Here is a 20,657-nt window from a genome sequence, read left to right as displayed (position 1 = left end):
ACATCATTTCCACTCCTCGTACGAGACTTGAACATGATGTCTATTGTGAGAATCTTTCATAAGCTGGTTTTACAGCCAATTGGGACATAGTCCTTCATTTACAATCTGGTGTTACACTCCTAAGAAGTCAGAGACCCATGAAAGAATAAAAATAAATGTTTTTTATTTTTAATAAAAGATCCATGAAAGTATATGCTCTCTGTGTTTATGGGCTCTTGTGTGAGAAATTCCCAGATGTATCTAGCAAGTGAACATTGCATTGATTCTCTTCATTAGATGTTAAATGCCTGCCTGCCTCCTGCCTAGTACAAATTTCTGTCCTCTGCTAATGAATTTGGCAGCTATTCCTTAGGAGAATGCTGTAGTGATAGTGTTGAGTCTTCCCCTTATCTACCATGTAAAGCCTTGGGGAGCGGCTGATTTGGTTTGATGAGGAACACAAGAGTGTTCCTAGAGACACAGAACAATACTAAGAAATTGATCTTCTGCAAATCTTCCCTTTATATAATGAAGAAAAATAATGACTGCAATTATTTCTCTCAGCCGAAGTTCAAAATAATCCCTGAGCTAACTTTAAAGGGGGGGGGTCAGAGAAGAAGATGGAGGCTATTATAGTTAAGAAAGCCAATCCTGTATTGTGACTATGTCACGCCTCTCAAGGGAAGGCATGATGGGGGAAATGTACAGAACTGAAGATATCAGCCGATTCCAACAGTCAGACTAGAGGACTTATTCCGTGAGTCACTTTATACTGACCTCAACAGGTTTTCTAAGAAGTTGCTGTTCTTGAACGAGCACAGCTGCCATCTTAGGAAATCAAAAAGCATTATGATCCAAAGTAGCAACTTGTGAGAATAATGGGCACATTGAACACTTTCTTAAAGTGCATTTCCGCTTTCAGGAAAAGGTGGCGGAGGCCTCAATCTTGGGAACTTCTTTGCAAGCCGCGCAGGCTACAGTCGAAAAGGATTTGACCGACTTAGTACAGAAGGGAGCGACCAAGAAAAAGATGAGGACGATGCCACAGATTCAGAAGAGGAAGATGCTGTTCCTCACCCTCCAGCGATACCTCCATCTTCCTGAAATTGGCCTTTGATTTCTACCTTGTATGACTCTACAAAGATTGCCGGATTTAGCACGTTTTAAGATTTTGTGTATTTAATTGTAAACTGTACTAGTCCTTTGTGCGACTGTACACAATTCGCCCCCTCCCTTTGGCTTCAGTTTGATTTTAGAGTGTGACCATTTCATATCAGTGCCATTGTCTTCTGTGAACCTTTTAATAAAGCAGAACAATCCCATTTTAATTGCAGTAATGATTTTGAAAGTAGTAGTATCTGCTCATTTCAGTTAGGGACCTTCTCTATATTTGTAAATAAGTCCCAGCCTCTGCTTTAAGAAAACATTTTTTCAGTTCCAATTTTTTCTTTTGTGCCTTTTCATGTTCAATGCCCTTAACCTATCACAGAACAGAGAGAATTTAGTGCCACAATGAAACAAAGCTGCTAAAACTCCTATTTTTTAAAGAAAAATCACTAGCATTCTGTTGCTTTGAGGGAAAGATTTTTAAAGCCTCTATTTAAAATGGTTTTTCTTCCTCGAGAATTTGTGTGTTTCCAGGATGTCTTATTTTTAGATGGTTATACTGTTAGAACACTATTTTCAGAAGCTGAATGTAATTTGTGTAATAAAGTGTTCGCAGAGCATTAGCTGTCAGAGTGTACTTTGGAATTTTTGCATTGAGGTGGGAGAGGGGAATGGGTCTTTGTATGCAACTTTTTGTAAGCCAATACCTCAAACCACTGAATACAGTGCAAAGTTTTATCACTGCTTTCTACTAGCAGTGGGGAGGAAAAGGAAACCAAAGTGTTATTTTGTATGAAAGATGGAAGATGTTTTGTTACATGACATTTTTTTTTCTTTTTTAAAAAGCAAAACTTAAAAACCTAAAACTAAATTTGCATTACATGTATAAAAATCAAGCATTGGTTTTTAAAGAAAAATCTGGCCTGTATATCCAAACTTCAGGGTATGTACTCAAATAAAACATTGTCAGAGCTAAGAGGAAACCTGTGTCTCAACTTGCATAGAAATAATTTTATTTTTGCACATTTCCTTCCCCAATCATAAAGTACAGTCCTGGTTACCATAGCATGAACACACAGTCTCCACACTTGGCATTTGTAAAGCCCTTTGGAGTGTTCAAAGTGTTTTATATATATTAAAAGTCTACAACCATTATAGCAAACTTCCGAAGTAGATCATAATTATGCCCATTTTATAGATGGGAGACTGAGGCAGGAGAGGAGTGCTTTGCTATGAGGCCTCCTGTCGAATTCATAGCAGATGGCACAACTTGAAGTTGCAGTGTAATCTTTGCTGAATTCAATTAGACGTGTGCATAGTGGGGATGAGAAGCCCTTGGACTCGCATCTCCCATCAGCCCCTGACAGCATAGCCAATCAGGGATGAGGAAAGTTGCAGCCCCAGCAGCATCTGCTGTGGTAAGACAGCAGTCTCTGTCTCTTAACTGCCGTGCTATATTAGCCATAATATTTTATCCCTAATGAAGATTTACTGCAATGCGTCTGACAGAACATGACAATGATAATTTAGATACATCCACCAAGTTCCATTTGATGAATAAAAACATGGTCCGTACCCCCCGCCCCCGATGCCCATTTAGTAACATTAACATCTTCTGAGAAAAGATGGCTACGTGCAGGAAACTCTACATGGTTCCTTTGAGAGGGACTGCTTCGTCAGTGAGACATTTTCTTGGAGCAAGCAAAAGCAGGCATCGGTGACAAACTGCTCTAGCTATCACAGTATAAACAGGTTTAAGAAAATCTGTTTTTTAAAAAATTGGTGTTCTCTTGATAATTAAATTCATTGAAACAAAAAATAATGCATAACTTATAAATAATAATTATTATTATTTATTTAGTCATTCATTCATTCATTCCCCACCCATCTGGCTGGGTTTCCCCAGCCACTCTGGGCAGCTCCCAACAGAATACAGTGGTACGTCGGGTTAAGAACTTGATTCGTTCTGGAGGTCCGTTCTTAACCTGAAACTGTTCTTAACCTGAAGCACCACTTTAGCTAATGGGGCCTCCCGCTGCCGCCGCTGCGCTATTTCTGTTCTCATCCTGAAGCAAAGTTCTTAACCCGAGGTAATATTTCTGGGTTAGCGGAGTCTGTAACCTGAAGCGTCTATAACCCGAGGTACCACTGTAATAATAATAATAAAACAATACAACATCAAACAAGAAAAACTTCCCTAAACAGTGCTGCCTTCAGATGTCTTCTAAAAGTCAGATAGTTGTTTATTTCCTTGACATCTGATGGGAGGGCGTTCCACAGAGCGGGCGCCATTACCAAGAAGGCCCTCTGCCTGGTTCCCTGCAGCTTCACTTTTCGCAGTGAGGGAACTGCCAGAAGGCCCTCGGAGCTGGACCTCAATATCCAGGCAGAACGATGTGGGTGCAGAAGCTCCTTCAGGTATACTGGGCTGAGGCCATTTAGGGCTTTAAAGGTCAGCACCAACACTTTGAATTGTGCTCAGTAACATTTCTAGCAGACAAGCATTCAAACGCAAAATCTGTAACTTCGCATCTATAACTATTCTAAATGGAACTTGTTAAATTAGCAAATATTAAAACAAGAATGTTACTAAATTCCCCACCCCCCCAGTAACGCGGATCTGTCTATTGAATCCTGCATTCTATTTTTTTAATACATGAAGAGCTTGAGTTTGGACAGCAGTGAGAATGGAAGTGGGTACTTGTTTCCGTGATAGGAACCAAATCCAAGAATATGTGGTTATATAGTGCCCAGACAGGTGTGTAGGATCTGTGTAAGAGGTAGCAAACATGGTGCTCTCCAAATATTGCTGGACGACCATTGGCCATGCTAGCTGAAGCTGATGGAGAGAATTGTGTTTGTTACCCCTATCTACAGGATTCAGACTGAACGAAGCATATTTGTAGCCTGAGATGTGTAACAGAAGGGTACAGAATTAAGCAGGAACCCATGTACTTTTTGAGATCGAACCCAGTGTGAAACCCAAGACGTCTCCAGAGACCTCAGCACCAGGAAGTTACCTGAAGGTGTTCCAGTTGAATTGCCATATTAACTAAGCAGCTGTCCTTACTACCAAGTATCATTAGGTGGAAATTGGTTCTCTGGGAGGCATCTTGATTCAGTAGTGCTTTCCAATTAAGCAATGTACCATGGTAGTTCATCAAAATTTATAGATCAGGGTCAGAAACCTTTTCCAGCTGTGGGCCGATCCACGATCCCTCAGACCATGTGGTGGGCTGGACTATATTTTTTTTTTGGGGGGGGGAATAAACGAATTCCTATGCCCCACAAATAACGCAGAGATGCATTTTAAATAAAAGGACACATTCTACTCATGTAAAAACACGCTGATTCCCAGACCATCTGCGGGCCGGATTGAGAAGACGATTGGGCCGCAGGTGTTCCTTCCAGCTGCCATGACTAGGTCACTCTTCTGACGCAGGTTCTTGAAGCCCAAGATCATGGCTGCAAAGCAGCTAGGCCTGAAAGGTCACAGGAAACAGTAATACAGTGTTGATCTTGTTGCACGAAAGCCTGGTGATATAAACAGACTGTCAAGGCTTCCCACATTTCCTTCTTGCTGCTCTTGGAAGGTTAGCACTGGAGAGGAGTGCAGAACATGGCAAATCTTTAGACCTCTTTTCTTTTTCTTCGGAAGAATAGAAGAACCATCTTAACAGCTACAGCTATTTGGGGATGGAGGGGAAGAGAGAATAATAGAAAAAAATAGAAAATAACTTCTCACCCACTTATACTGGTGAGCACAATACAATGCCAGCTTCTCTAGTGGTGCCCCCCTCCACCTGTTCCTCTGCCTAAATTCTCTGCATCAGAAGATTTATGCCAGAGTTGGGGAACATGTGGATCTCCAGATGTTGGACCACAGTCCCCATCATCCCTGACCAGTGGCCATGCTGATGGGAGCAGCTGTCCAACAACATCTGAAGGGTCTCGGATTTTCCATCCCTGATTTATGCCTGATAATGAGAAGGGCTTTCGGTCTGTGCAGGTGCTTCCTGGGGAATGGGCTGATCCATAATGGGCTGCAAATTTTTTGCCCAAGAAATTGGAAGTAAATATAACCGAAAAGCAGGATAAAAAATGCTTTAAATAAAGAGTAGAATGCATGCTGTCACAAAACCGTACCTCTCTGTATTGCAACTCAAAAATGTATTATTGTATCCAGCTCAGAAACTTGATTAATGCACCAAATTTAAAATGATTACAGGGGAGTGCAACTGTTCCAAACAGCATCTCATTTCTCAGTGTCAAAAGCCATTTATTTCAGCGTGCCTAACTCGCATTGGATAGAATATGTAATAAAACTGTCATTTCCGAGATGGCAAAGCTAATCTCTCCCTCTCCTCCCACCCTCCAACTCTTAAAACTTGCAATCAGGATCACATTTTGTGACACAACCGATTTCGATAAACCATTTCCTTAATTTTGCTATTGAGGCTGGTATTCAACTTAAGTGTTACTCAGAGAAGACCCATTGAAATTAATGAAAATGACTAAATCTGGACCACTAATTTCAACAGGTCTACTGGGTTAAACCACAGAGCCTAAGACTTGCCGATCAGAAGGTCGGTGGTTCGAATCCCCCCGACAGGGTGAGCTCCAATCACTCGGTCCCTGCTCCTGCCAACCTAGCAGTTCGAAAGCACATCAAAGTGCAAGTAGATAAATAGGTACCGCTCCGGTGGGAAGGTAAATGGTGTTTCCCTGCGCTGCTCTGGTTCGCCAGAAGCGGCTTAGTCATGCTCCCTCGGCCAATAAAGCGAGATGAGCGCCGCAACCCCAGAGTCGGTTACAACTGGACCTAATGGTCAGGGGTCCCTTTACCTTTTTACTCTGCTAAGTAAAACTTAGTTGAATACTGCTCTAAAATTTTATTTCCTAAATTCATTTTAGCCTTAACATTAGTAAGCCTGTATTCTGTATATAAAAGTCGTAAAGTGGATATGGGATTACAGCCTTACAGCAAAATCCAAACCTAAGAGTCCCCAGATTTGAGTACGTTTGGAGTAGGTGAATGTGGCAGACCTAGGGTTATGCCAGATTAACTCCCCCATCTCAATTCAGCCAGGGGCACAGCAACTCCTTCAATCAGGCTCCATTGATGGGACTTACGCTAGTGTTAAGTCCCCAAAAAGGGCATTCTGGGGCAAGGAGATACAGCTGCTCCAAACCTCTTTCAACCCAGGTGCCTTGACAACTTGGAACTTACTCTGGCAAAAACAGTGGTGTAAGTCAAACTAGACTTTGGAATAAGGGTAACTTGCAGTCGTTTCCTAGTATACATTCATTTCACAATCAGGAACTGTATCCATATGGGCTCACAGACTGAAAAATGCCCTTGCTGGTGACATTCTTGCTAGTTGATCAGCGCTGCCAACTATTAGCAATCTTTTATAGATTGCTATCAGAGAAACCAGAAAGAACAACCACCAGTTCACTAATTTCCAGTAGCTGATCAGTGGACTTGTAACCTTCCAACCTATTTTATTTTATTCAACTATTGCATTTCACATTGTTAAGAAATCCGTTGCAAAGCATCTTCTATGTGGTCGGTTAATACGGGCACAAAGATTTTTTTTTTAATCTCTCCAAATATATAAAACTACATAAACCTAGCATTTATATTAGGGTTCATATTTTGGCCTTGCATATTTGTGCAGCAAATTGCATAGTGCTTCTGAACATGAGCTTGCTTAACGATGCCCCCCTTCTGTCTTGTTTTTCTCTAGTGTCTCTTTACATCCATCACCACTGCCTGTTGGACTGCAGGGCAGATCCTTTTGACAGCTGCCCACTCTCCTGGTTGTGCAGAACTTCATCAGAAAAAAAAGATGTTAATTATCTCTGGGAATGGCGTAGAACTTACCGTATTTTTCTGTGTATAAGACGAGCTACCGTATTTTTCCGTCTATAAGATGCCCCCATGTATAAGATGCTCCCTATTTTGGGGAAGTCTGATTTAAGAAAATGGGGGGATATATCCATGTATAAGTGCCACCCCAATTTTTGACATTATTTTTTAGGGAAAAAACCTAGTCTTATACACGGAAAAATACGGTATTTTTCTTTTTAGAATATGTTTTAAATTGGGGGTCGTCTTATACACGGTTAGTGCAGAGGGGGAAGAAGCGATTGGTTGCAGGTGCAAGCAGGAGACTGCCTGTGGCTATTTGGCATTTGATTGGTGGCCGTAGCAAGGGCTGTTGTTGATTGGCTTCCCCCGCAGCAATTGGGCAGGTGATTGGCGGCTTTTGCGTCGCTTGCAATTTTAAGCAGTGTTCAGTCGGGTGAGTGACTTTCGGCAATCCCCTCCCCCAAAAAAAGCTCTGTGGGGAAAAAAACAACTGTGGGAAATACCCCCCAAAAGTGCAATAACTCTGGGAAATACTCCCAAAAAAAGCTTAACAACTGTACAACTCTTGACAATTTCCCCCTATTTTCTTAATTTGGAGTCCCCCAAAACAAGGGGCATCTTATACATGGAAAAATATGGTAATCCCTCAATATGTCCTTCCACTCAGAGCTAACAAATTCTCACGCCTATGTTCTTTTCCAAAACATATGGTGTTTCACACCTCACACTCCTTCCTTGCGGTATCTTGTTGTGGGCGATTGGGGCATAGGATTAACTGAAATGTACGCATTCACTTTCATGAACACACAAACATGCTCTTTCTCTGTGCAGCCGGATTTGTTCAACCGAAGTGAGTGAATGACACCTAGTGGTTAAGAATAAAAGTACCCAAGTAGGTTTTTATAGGTTTTAGGGACGCAGGTGGCGCTGTGGGTTAAAGCCTCAGCGCCTAGGACTTGCCGATTGAAAGGTCGGCGGTTCGAATCCCTGTGGCGGGGTGCGCTCCCGCTGCTCGGTCCCAGCGCCTGCCAACCTAGCAGTTCGAAAGCACCTCCGGGTGCAAGTAGATAAATAGGGACCGCTTACCAGCGGGAAGGTAAACGGCGTTTCCGTGTGCGGCTCTGGCTCGCCAGATGCAGCTTTGTCACGCTGGCCACGTGACCCGGAAGTGTCTCCGGACAGCGCTGGCCCCTGGCCTCTTAAGTGAGATGGGCGCACAACCCCAGAGTCTGTCAAGACTGGCCCGTACAGGCAGGGGTACCTTTACCTTTACCTTTAGGTTTTTATATGTACCACTACCATATGCTCTGCATGCAGAAGATTGGGTTTCCCATTTCCCAGCACCTCCTGTGACACGTAAAGTCTGCTGCCAGAAAGTATTGGGCCATATGAATCAAGGGACTGCTTCAGTATAAAGCAGCTTCATATCTTATACAGTGAATATCAAGCAAACTTGGCATGAGTCTCCCTCTGTTCTTCCCCAGTCCTCTGTTTCAGGGCTTGGGTGGGGGTTTAGGTACCGTCCTCACCTTTTGGGGGGCAGCTGAGCAACTGCTGCATCCAGAGCCCCACTGCTCATGCTAGTGGCGTAGCGGTGTTTGCATCAACTCCAGGCTGCTACAGGAAACAGTGCCAGATCAGGCACCTGTGCTGAACTTGCTAATAACTGGACTGGCTTAGGAACAAGTAGATCCTTGCCAGTTCACGTCTGCCCCCCCCCCAGCACACCCCATTTAAGAGGCGTTACACTGGGCATCGTCAGTGCAGGAGGGGGAAATATAATTGGAGTGCCCCGGAGGAAGACACGAGAGGCTAAAGGTTCCATTGCTTTCCATTCATTCTCTCTTCCTCTCCATCTGGGACACTTGTGTTTTCCTCACCCTCTGTTGTCATGATCTGCTCGCTGCACCTTGACATGGTGGGTGCAGAAAAGTGAAAAGGAGGGTGAGAGGGAAAAGGCTGCTGATCAGCTGGTAAACAGGTAAAAGAAGCTAGCTGGAAGAAAAGCAGCCAGGGACAGTAAGAAGAGCAGAAGGTGTGTGAGGCTACCTATGTATCTCTCCCTATGTAATCCTTTCGCTCAGTTTTCCCCCTCTGTCCAGCGAATGCAGTGAAATTGTGCAAAAGAAGACAGAGAAAGAGACACGCACAGATCATTATCCCCAAATTGCAGTCAGAAGGGACTGGGAGAAAGAAGCCTGGAGTAGATCATGCTGAATACTGCAGACCACGGGACACTATCTGACTGTTTTATTACAACTACGCCAAACTGTTGCTCAAAAGTATGATACTCTTACTGCAGACTGGACTGAATCTGAGAAAGTAGATTACCAGAAGCCTGCACTCTTATCCACTGTTGTTTCCCCCTCCCATTGGGGAAGAAAATAAGTTACTGCTATGCCCCTATTGCAAACTAAAAGAGGGAGGCACCACTGAGATCAGCTTCAATCACAATGTTATGCACTATTAATATTGGGGGACAGAGGTGGGGCTGGTACTTGTTTGGACTCTACGCTTCTATGACGCCTGGTCAAACATCCCCCATACATCTTGGGTTGCAACAATGGTCGACCTGCGTGAATTACCCTTCAGTCCACCTCCAAGGTGAATCCTGAATTCAGTTGAATGCAGAATGCAGGTGTGTGTCCTGACTGCGTGTACTTTTAAATGTCTAGCTAAAATACACACATTTCCCCACATGAAGTGACAGCAGAGACTTCTGTCTTTTATATTATCAGAATTGAGCAAAACGCACATATCTAGGACAGACTGCAACATTTTGTGGCAGAGCCCCACTTATTAGAGGTTTGTGAGGTCTTGCCTTTAGTCCAACCCATCTAGCTCTGTTTGCTGAAAAAACTAAATTGCTAGAAGTTTGTCCAGAACTCACGAGATACTGTTATATCTGTTATAATCAAAGTTTACTTTAAGGTAAATTGTGCTTCCAGTATAAACCATGTTAGCTGAAGAAAGGTTATGTTAGCTGTTCTGGCACAAGCTGCTCATCTCTAGCGCTGGTGAAATTACTGGTTGAGAAACAAGACTTCATTGGCTTCCTAGAAATTTTCAAGTTGCTTCTGGTGGGCTTAATTAGACCACATGTCTAATTAATTTTCAAGTTGCTTCTGGTGGGCTTAATTAGACCACGTGTCTAATTACATGTCAAAGCTACTGCAGAAACACTAAAGAACCCCCACTGACAGTATCAAGTGGTACAATCCAGAATAGGGAAAACTAGGCCATTATATGAATGTATGTCTTCCATTTCCTCCCCTGAAGTTATATAAAAACCCACCAGGTGGCACAAGTCAGACAGTAAACAACATTTAGCTAGTGATAAAGCTTACAGAGGTCCTACAATAAAGAAACTGTATTTAAAGAAGATCGTGGAGATTTTCATATTCCAATTAAGTTTTGACGGTGAAAACTTTCAGAAGTCACAGGGCTTGTGTTGTACTTTGAGGTTGAACTATTATTTTTTGACTTACTAGTCGCTTACCGGAAAAAAACCAGCATATAATAATAATAATAACAATCATCATCATCATCATCATCATCATCATCATCACACTTTAATAAAACAGTTACAGTAACCCTTAAGGGAGAGGGTTTTCTCTGTGGCAACCCCTAAATTGTGGCACACATTCTCCACAGAGGTGTGTCTACTATATTCATTGTACAGCTTTTACCATGTGCTAAATATGCACCTCTTTAACCCGGTCTATGACAGTTAAGCATTTCGTTTCGTGTGACCTACCCTCTTCTACTGAATGTTATGCTGCTCTGCATCATTTGGAACAGATTTAATTGTTTCTGTGAGGGTTCTATAACTTTATATTATATTGCTGTAACCCGCCCCGGGATCTCATGGTGAATGACCTCATAAGACATATTATAAATAAATAAAATCCAGCAGAAAAACAACAAAAACTCCAGCAGCAAGAATGTACATCAGATAGGCCATTAAACAGCTTGTCCCACACTCTGTAAAATGTGTGGGAGAAGAGATACATTTTAACCTGGTGCAAAAAGGATGTTCAGATGCTAGGTGGGCGTCACCATGGAGAACATTCTGCAGCTGGGAGCCACAACCCAAAAGGCCCTCTCCCTTGTTGATACACTCAGAAGGGGCACTCAGAGAAGACCCTCAGATAAAGAACAAAGGGTCCAGATAAGTTAATACTAGGAGAGGCGCTAAGGCCCTAGTCATAAAAGGCTTTGCAAGGTAAACATTCAAAACAGTTAAGAATTGATTGACTTGTTGGCTTCAAGGTTCTCAAAATATTGGAAGAAGCTCATCAACAGCTTTGTGTGTTCCATGCAAAGCCCTTCTGTAGCTCCGGTGAACAAGACTGAGGCGGCAAACAGCAAGTCTTGTCAACAAGCCAGAGGTGATCTAAGAGAAAAGCCCCGTCGCAGCTGCAATGGACATAAGCCACACCACTTGGATTGATGGAAGTTCATTACCTAAACATGATCTCCTTGAACACCTATCAGCATCTGCCTTACATCTAATGCAGTGCTGTCAACTCTGTCAGCAGTTGTCCAAGAGGTCAGGCAGAAGTTTTTCCAGCTTCCTAAGACTCCTTATTTTTGGGAGTTCTAGGGCTTGAACCCGGGACCATCTACGTAGAAGCCTGTGTTCTGTGGCTAAGCCACAGTCTGTTCTAGTGTATTTGCATGAAAGGTGTACAGCGGGATGTTGTGATTTTATTTGATAAGACACAATGCTGCTGGCAACTGACCAGAATGGATGCCACTTAAAACTTCCCGCTAATTCTATAGTAAGTTACATTGAAGCATAGCTTCTTTATACTAATGGTATACACAGCACGAACCACTGTAAACTTTTTTTTTAAAAAAATAATTTTTATTAACAGGCCAATCACATCACATTATTCAAATCACATTAGTTCCAGATTATACAGCCAAATTTTAAATTTTGTTAAGGGTACCCATACATCAAGCTCGGCACGAGTCCAAAATTCCGGATAGCTCCAGGCATCACATATTTTACTGCTTTAAATTAGACAGTTCTATCCAGTTCGATCCGGATAGTCCTTTATTACTTTCTTTCTCATCTTGTTGTTATCATATATTCCTTTCTTTGCGATCTCTGATGGTTCTCACAAGCAGACTGGAAACTGGCGTCTCTGTGTGGGTTTTGTACTCTTCGAAAACTATCTCTCTCAGGGACAGCCTCTGTTCGTCTCTTCCATAAACAAAGTTAACCTTTGGTCTGTCCTTTATTTTTCCTCAGGCTAGCCAGATATATCAAACAAATCAGGGGGCTCTGTCAGGTCAAACTTACATTCCAGCACTCCTTCTCTTTCGAATGATCCTGTTTCTCCTCCCCCCTGTCCTTCTTTCTCCGGCAAGCCTGTCTTGGCGAGATGCCATTTTTAAACTGCGTCATAAAAATTTTCCTCTTCCTCACCGTTCACCAGTCTTCTCTTCTGTTGTAATCCATCCCCACACAGTTCTTAAAATCCTGCTTATGATTGATAAAAACGTGACGATCTTATTTCTTTCTGGGGTGAAGGGTTATTAATATCACATCGTGTAAAGAAAAAAAGTTTTTTCCTCCACCCCCCCTTCGTTCCAAACATACAGTCTCCTAGTGGTGATTCATCAGAAGATTTACTTATCCATCCGTCACTCCCGGTCACAGAGATCCATTAATCAACAGCCTTATCTCGAGCTTTACTTGATGTATGTGCTTCAGCTTCCTTTCCAATCGTATATTTCCAATTCTAATTCCGAGCTGAAGCAACCAGCACGCGCTAATTCGGAATCGGCGTCAGGAAGAGCTGACTTCACCGAGGGCTCGTGCCAAGTGTTCGGCACCCCCATCTCTCGGATCAGGGGGTGCATTGTGAACACCGCTGGCAGGACAGGGTCCCCCACATCCTGGGGGGGAAGGGGAGGCTGCATACTTCCCATAGCAGCCCCTTTTACCTCGTATGGGTCAGAGAGATGTTATTGTCGGCCATCTTCCAACGCGCCACCTGGTGGCCCCCACGAACCACTGTAAACTGTGGAGCAATTGCACCACCCTACTGGGCTAGTTCATATATATTGCTAAACAACAGTTTAGTGTCATGTGTGTCAGCTTGCATTTCTTAGTACAGAAAGTACTGATCTGATGTGTAGAGATCTTTCCTATTCTAATTAATTCAAGAGGATTCTAGAAGCTTTTCTGTGTCAAAGAAACAAGCAGAAGGTTCATGATGTTTGGGTTATTCCTTCAGAGAAGCTGAGTACAGCTGGCTTAAACTGGTTCTCTTATCTTTTTCTGTCAAGGTCATTCTAACTATAAAAGTAAGGCCAGAAGGAGCCTGGGTTTCACTTCTCTTTCTATCTCTTTTCCTTCTGGTGTAGTGTTCTGTATATAGTGTTAAGGTTTAGTCTTATTATAAGTTATTGTAAGTTTAAGTTAAGTCTGCTGCAACTGGACTTCTTATGGACAGTGCCAATCCTGAATGTACTGTATTGGATTTGTGACCATTATGCTCATTTGCCTTCAGTAGCAGTAAAGCTCTGCTGGATGAAAGACAATTGTGTCTGGTCTACCTTTTGGGAATCCTCTCACCCTTCTCTTCCTTTGGCATGGCCAGAAAAAGAAGATTTTTAAACGGAAGTAGTTACATTGGTTATGTGGTTCAGTATGTTGAAGACTGCTTGAAGTTGACTTGTTTCCCTTAACCATAGTTAACATTTAACCAGTTTGATATAAAATGAGAAACCATGGTTGGCTGAAAAACAGCTGAAAGTTTCCAGTCTCCTCCTCTATGGCTGCACCAGAGCAGGAAAGGGGACTGCACGAGCCCAAGGCTTGCTGTTTGGGGATATGGTGCTAAGCTATGGTTTCATACAACATACAAACAGAACATTCAGCAGCAGCTGAACCAGTGGTCAATTCTGGACAAAGGAAGAAAAAGTTTGGTATTTACACACCTTTGACAAGCTCTGTACCACTTATTCCAATGGAGTCTTACTGCATTAAGTAGCCTCTGTCTTATTCTGAAGAGTCCAGTAAGCTGCACACCACTGTTTTAGATTCTTCGGCACTGAGTCAGTGAAGTCTGGGTCTATCAATTCTGCCTCTGCGCTACTGTTACATTCTGAGAAGACACGGTCCTTCCCCGACAGGCCATCATCAGCAACGGGAACAGGTGGATCTTTTCCAGAAAAGACATCTTTGGAGCTCTGTCCTGCGGACGTTTCGGATGAACCGACATAATCATGATCAACCATGACAGCACTCTGCCAAATGTAGCTGCTATCTGCAATAGGAAAATACGTTTTGATTAGAAGCCAAGTTTCATTTAGGCTAAGGTTACCAGACATGACCGTTTCCTGCAGAAAGTCCCCGGATTTACAAATCAGTCCCCATACAAAATCCACTGAAGTTGAAAAGTGTCCCCGGATTCATTGAAAAAAATATGGTAACCTTTTAGGCAGACAAGGCCATTAAATGGCCGGGGGGGAGGGGAGTTAATGCAAGCCCATTGCATCATACACTTCTGAATCCAGGGACAGGAGCAGCAATACAGAGGTAGCAGCATGTCATATCTGTACCCCATTTTATGGGGCACAGTTCTTGAGACGTTCTCTTTAAGAGCTGAGATAGACTACAACAATGGATATGCAGGTCTTCTTAGAGTGCCCGAGCTAATAAAGGAAGGGGCTGAAATTGGCCTCCATATTGTAACAGACCAAAGGATTTATTTTACATTATTTTTTTAAAGCATTCTCTCTTTCCTCTTTTTCTGTCACGATACATCAAGATATTTACACATTTGTAAATAGGGATATTTGGAGGTAATATAAATTTTACAGTTAAGGCATCTTGATGTAAAAGCCTTAAATAAATTTTCTAGTAAGAAGCTTCCTTGCTAAACTGGTCAAGAAGCAGTTAACCAATCTGCCCTGTATCCATTCCTCCAGTACCACCACAAAAAATAAAACACCACACACAAAACAAAAGCCCAGTCATTTTTTTGTCTTGCAATTTGGATCTTTGGACTGTGCAGCTTGCAGCTGTTGGCTCCTTTCTAAATATCATGCTTGGTGACTCAGTGTCGGTTTAAAGGAAATGAAATTGCTGAGCCCGTCACAAATAGACTGGAGATGGAAATTAAATATTTCAATTATCTCTTCTGAACTAGCACAGAAAGCCAGAATGCTGACTGACGTCATGAAGACGTTCATTCTCTGCACAAGTAAACAAGATATTTTTGGGAAATTGGTTCAGTACAGGTGCTTTAAACAACATTCAGGGGATTCAACAATTCAATATTTTCACTGGCTAGTTAAAGCAGAACAGTCTAAGTTAATGGGGGGGGGGAGAGAGAGAATACAGGGAGTGCTCTTGACATCTTATTTTGCATTTCAGCAATTCCTTCAATGATTACAGAAGACAGCACACAAACATATTCACCAAAATTTAATAATAAATGCTGCCATCCTTCCGTAACCCACTACACACATGGATAAACTGCAGCAGAAACATATACTTCTACAACCTTATCCTGCTTGGATTTTCAGTTCTCTTCTTAGACATGTCACTATCTGGACTATATGCCCAGAACAGTTCTCACAATTACTGTAATTAGCAGTGGTGCGTTTCCAAGGCTTCCTTAAGCCTCAGCACCACATCCATAATTATTATAGTGCGTGTATTTCAACAGGCAAAAGGCCAACGTAACTGTATAACTGGAGAAAATGCACATACAAAAAAGAAGTTTCGCAGGGCTAGAAAGCCTTAGGCAAGTTTTACAGGGCAAGAAAGCTTCCCCATAAATCTCCATATGTAAAAGAAGAAATGGGAACTATAATAAGATCAAATTGCTTTTAATTGTGGTGGTCTTTTGAGATTTTTCACTTATTAATTGCTCTTATTTGGGAAAAGAAAAAGTCAATGGCATAGTTCAACATCAACTATGGTTTAACCTTATGTGTTAACTATGGTTTAATACATGCTAGCGCACACTAGTCAAAAGTCCCAGCTTCTCTCTTCCCCATTCTGTACCAGGAGCAGCAACCCACGATGGCTGGCTTGTCATTACGTGCAAGTCTGGGCTCAAGGTTTCCTTCCCCTAAACCTTGGCTCCTATTTGTAATCTGGAAGTGAAAACCACAAGTTGGGTTCACACATAACAGGAATAGGCTTGTGGTTTGATGCTCCTGGCACAGAAAGGGATTTTTGATCAGTGTGCACCAGTTTATTTGCTTTACCTATGGTTTAATGCTATGTGACAACCAGATAATTGAGTGTAACTTGACAAAACTTTCACCTTGTTCCTGGGATCCTCTTATATATGGCTTAAGATGAGATATTTTGATGGGCCTTTTCAGCCTTGAGCCAGAGGCATCTCTTAATATTGCACAGCCATTATCAGTAACATAATCTATAATACAGGGGCCAACCCATTCAGACTGGAAGCGACCATCTTTCCACCAGTTCTTCTTTTGTCTGAGAACTTCATGTCCAACTTTAAGGAGAAATTGATTAACTTGCTTTGGTTTCTTCCTGACTTGGCTCATGTTCCCACTCCGCTGTTCCACAGGCATTTTCTTCATATTCTAAACAGAAAATGAACCTATTAGTTAGAACTTTTGTTTTAAGGATGTACAACTCAGACAGATGTGTGTGTTTTCTCAAGTGCATCTGATCTGTGCAAGCCAGACTGAGTCTGCAAGATGTGTGGAAATCAGAAAATGAGCATATGGTTTTCTGTGTGCTCCAGTGTATACACATATCCATATAAACTCATAATGAAGTTTTCTATTAGCCTACCTTATTAGTTTTGTGAAACTGTAGGCTACAAATGTCTGAAAGGTATGGCTGATATTTATTACTTTTCTAAATGATATCTGGGTCTTGCTTTCTTTCTTATATCTAATAAGTTCCTGTCTGTATTTGTCCTTCATAAGAAGGGAATTCAGTGTGATGTCAGACAGCTCCACTCCCTAGACCACAGAGGAATAGGCCTTAACTTAATCTGTACAGTTTGAAGATTTGAATGAGCCTTATTCAGACACATTTGTGCATGATTTAGGGGAGCATTTTTAATCTTTATTTCTAGCTCAAACAGCTGGAAATAATAGTCAATGAAAGGCATTCATTAAATGTGCTGAATTAAAATCATTCACACATTTTCTTTCTCTGAATTACTGTATTCACTGAACGCTGAATATTTTTTCCTGAGAAAGGGAGGAGGCAGATTTACCTGGCAACCTGAAATTGTCCTTTCCTGTACTGCTTTCTCTGCTTGTCTAATAGCAGATAAGATTCTCACAAACATGCAGTCACTCTCCCCTTCTTGAATCACACTGAATGTTGAAGGTATATAAGGATTTCGTTTAAACATTTGGAAATAGGGCGTGTTGTTGCTAGTTTCCTATTTTAAAAAAAAGGAAGGAAGAAAAAGGAAATGTGGTTATATTTGACACTGTGCCACTAAAGAACATTCAGCCCCAGTTCACAAAAGGTACAAATGTTCTCCATACGTACTGAATCAATCAAGTTGAACGCATATGAAATAGCTTGCAAATGGTCATCCCAGTCTTTGGTGTGCTCCATGCAATATTTGAGAAGGAAAGATCTGATTGTCTTGACAGCTTCATTTTCATGATCAGCTTGAGGGTATGGCATTATTAATTCCTTTGTCCCAAAGTGTTCAAACAGCTCCCTGTTGATCTTTAAGAATAAGACAAATCATTTTAAACCTCCACATTGTTTTTATTTCACTTGGTAACTGAAAACTGTGCTTTGAAATAGTGGCACAGTTACACTGTAAAGGTACTGAAATGTTTAAGCTTAATTTCTCTTTGAGATATAAAATTGCAATTTGTTCAAATTTAGACATTTAACATACATGAACCAAAGAATAAGCTCAACTGGAAGTTATCAAGTGCACTTTCCACAGCAAAGTTCGCTCCTCTTACCTGATGAACAAACTCTTCTTCCTGATCTATAGTTATTTTCTGAGGTGGTCCATAACAGAACGATGCGCTGACAACTGCCTTAGCCACTTCAGCTGCTGAAAGGTCATGCAGGGGCAAAACCACAACCCACTTAGTGAAGACATCTGTTAGGAGGATGACATACACATTGTTCCGGCTGGTGGCATCAAAAGGTCCCATTAGCTCTAGAGTAACTACAGTCCACGGCTCTTCTGCCTTAATAGAATGGAATTTAGATGCTACAGCAGCTGTATTCTTTGCTACCTGGCAATGTTCGCAAGCGTACACCTGGGAGAAAAGTAATGAAAATGGGTGTTAATAGTCCATCCATTTGCATTAATAATGTTTTTGTAATAAGTTATTCGAGTATCTCCTATTATTCTAACAATAGGTTTAAGACAGAATAACCATGCTACATTGCCTTGGGTTGAAACTATCACAAAATATGTTTTGATACTTATAACTACAAACACCATAACAGATCCCCATCTACTCAGATACAAAGATAACGCAGGAAAACTCAACTTGCAATTTATTTTGGTGCATTGTTCTATTCACACTGCCAGTTTTGTAGTCTGGGGGCACTTCTGGATCAATTTGTTGCGAAAAGCCTAGGTGACTTCAGTGGCTACTAGTACTTTTACTTGTTTCAGCTGATTAAACAGCTATGGTAGTTTCTGGACCAGTATAGCATGATCAGTGTCGTAATGCACTGAGAATCTCCACATATGATCACTGCAATATGCTCTGTGTGAGACTGTCCCTGAAGCTGGTCCAGAACCTGCAGCTAGTGCAAAACTCAGCAGCTCAACTGCTCACTGGTACAAAGCATCATCATCAGATTACGCTGCTGCTGAAAGAATTGCACTGGCTGCCAATCAGCTAAGTTCAAGATTCTCATCCCTATAAAGCATGAGATTAGAATACCCAAAGATCATCTCGCCCCTTATCACTGTACTCTATAGGATGCAGCCTCCTGCAGAGCCTTTCTCATCAGGAAGTCCATTCTGTATAATGTTGGAATTGGGCCTTTAGAGTGGCAGCACTTACCCTTCGGAACTCACTCCCACAGTCCCTATTATCTTTTGGGGGTGTCCACTGAAGGCGTTCCTTTTCCAAGCAGCTTTTCATAAGTGGAGATTTTAATCCCAGTCTGCAAATGTTTCAGACTTGGATTTGGTTTTAAATATGTGCTTACTGTTAAATCACTTTGAGATTCTTTATGGGAAGCGATTCGTATATGAAACAAATGACAGGGTGCCACATGCTACCAACTTACTTCAGTGTTTGGTGTCGCAGCCAATAGGTATTACATTAATACACATTTAACAGCATTGGCAATATTATCTCAGAATGCAACACAAGCATCTGTTGATTAGATAATAGTCCAAGGGTGGAACTTTCTATTGCTGTTTATATTCTGCTGTCTTATGAAGATTTAGAATAAGTAAAGCCACACAAAATAAATCAAGAATACCCCAGAACCACACATTCCAACCTTTTCTTGCAAATGCACTTTTAGGATCCAGTCTTTCTCTGCATCTTGAACCACCAGTTTTAAGTAGAACAAACTGAGAAAAATGTCCAGTCAAAGGCAATTATGGGGTTGCGGCGCTCATCTTGCTTTCAAGACAAGGGAGCCAGCGTTTGCCAACAGACAGTGTTCCAGGTCATGTGGCCAGCATGACTAAACCACTTCTGCTGCAATGGAACACCATGATGGAAGCCAGAGCGCACGGAAACACCCTTTACCTTCCCGCCGCAGCGGTACCTATTTATCTACTTGCACTGGTGTGCTTTCGAACTGCTAGGTTGGCAGGAACTGTGACAGAGCAACGGGAGCTCACCCTGTCGTGGGGATTCAAACCACCGACCTTCTAATCAACAAGCCCAAGAGGCTCAGTGGTTTAAACCACAGCACCACCCATATCCCATGAGTGCCATATCATGCAAAGAGAACTTTAAAGAATGATCAAGAGTTCATTCACATACGCGCGCGCGCACACACACACACACACAAACACAGTGTGACCCATACCCACTGTTTTACATCACTGGTTACTGATGTCCAATAATATTGGGATTCCACCAGGGTCAGTGTCCTTGATATGCCATGATGTGCACCTGCATGATTTTCATGGCACTTTTCTAACACTTTCCTTTTCTCTTCATCAGAAAGAATCACCAGGCGCATTTGCCTCTTGTCTTTTCCCACATAGAACAGATTGTTATCTAAAAGAAAGCATTCAAATAAATTGTGTAATTTCATACCATTTATTGTATATTGGTTCAAATTTTATTCATAACTACTTCTTAGCACACCTGCTCAAAACAGACAGTTCTATTCTGAAAGAGAGACATAATGTTGGTGGTAATGTTGCCAGCAAGATTATTTTTGAGGGATTTTGCATGGGTAAAATTTTAGAAAATATCAGCTTTTGTTTGCCGAGAATACAAATGTACAGTTAGCATGACAGGGAATTGTATCTCAAAATAGGCAGACACAAGCTAACATTTATTTTATTTGCTAAATTTATATCTCCCACTTTCAACCCTATTGTGTTCCCAGGGAAGCTTAAAAGAAGAATAAAGTACTATCCCATTAATAAAATAAAGAAAAAATAGATGCAGCAATGGCAAATGGAACTGCATCAAATCCAGCAGCAGAAATTGAAAAGGAACACAGCAGAAATAAAAATTGTCCTTGTTAACTTAAAAAATTCAA

The 20,657-nt window shown here is 41.7% G+C and overlaps 2 protein-coding genes across 16 annotated transcripts in view; one reads left to right on the top strand and one right to left on the bottom strand.

Annotated features, from left to right (window-relative positions):
- The window catches only part of PAM (peptidylglycine alpha-amidating monooxygenase), a 125,859-nt gene extending 124,150 nt beyond the window's left edge, over positions 1-1,709 (top strand). For all 7 annotated transcript variants that reach the window (XM_079995399.1, XM_079995398.1, XM_079995400.1 and 4 more), the window contains one exon: positions 902-1,709. In XM_079995399.1, coding sequence (XP_079851525.1) covers positions 902-1,083 — 182 coding nt within the window. In that variant the 3' untranslated portion in view covers positions 1,084-1,709. The remainder of the gene's footprint in view (positions 1-901) is intronic.
- The window catches only part of GIN1 (gypsy retrotransposon integrase 1), a 34,303-nt gene that overhangs the window by 9,398 nt on the left and 4,248 nt on the right, over positions 1-20,657 (bottom strand). For 5 of the 9 annotated variants that reach the window (XM_079995601.1, XM_079995608.1, XM_079995606.1 and 2 more), the window contains exons 3-8: positions 19,971-20,164; positions 17,915-18,220; positions 17,481-17,666; positions 17,197-17,367; positions 16,261-16,549; positions 13,881-14,247 (exon numbers count right to left, since the gene is read on the bottom strand). In XM_079995601.1, the coding sequence (XP_079851727.1) occupies positions 13,964-14,247; positions 16,261-16,549; positions 17,197-17,367; positions 17,481-17,666; positions 17,915-18,220; positions 19,971-20,164 (1,430 nt within the window). In that variant the 3' untranslated portion in view covers positions 13,881-13,963. Of the gene's footprint in view, positions 1-4,482; positions 4,767-5,145; positions 6,921-13,880; positions 14,248-16,260; positions 16,550-17,196; positions 17,368-17,480; positions 17,667-17,914; positions 18,221-19,970; positions 20,165-20,657 lie in introns of those variants that run through there. The other 4 variants (XM_079995602.1, XM_079995604.1, XM_079995605.1 and 1 more) reach the window with 4 other exon arrangements.

Source organism: Podarcis cretensis, assembly GCF_951804945.1.
Source record: "Podarcis cretensis genome assembly, chromosome: 11".
Classification (NCBI taxonomy): domain Eukaryota; kingdom Metazoa; phylum Chordata; class Lepidosauria; order Squamata; family Lacertidae; genus Podarcis; species Podarcis cretensis.
Note: the sequence above shows the minus strand (reverse complement) of the source record. Positions and strands in the feature narration are given on the sequence as shown.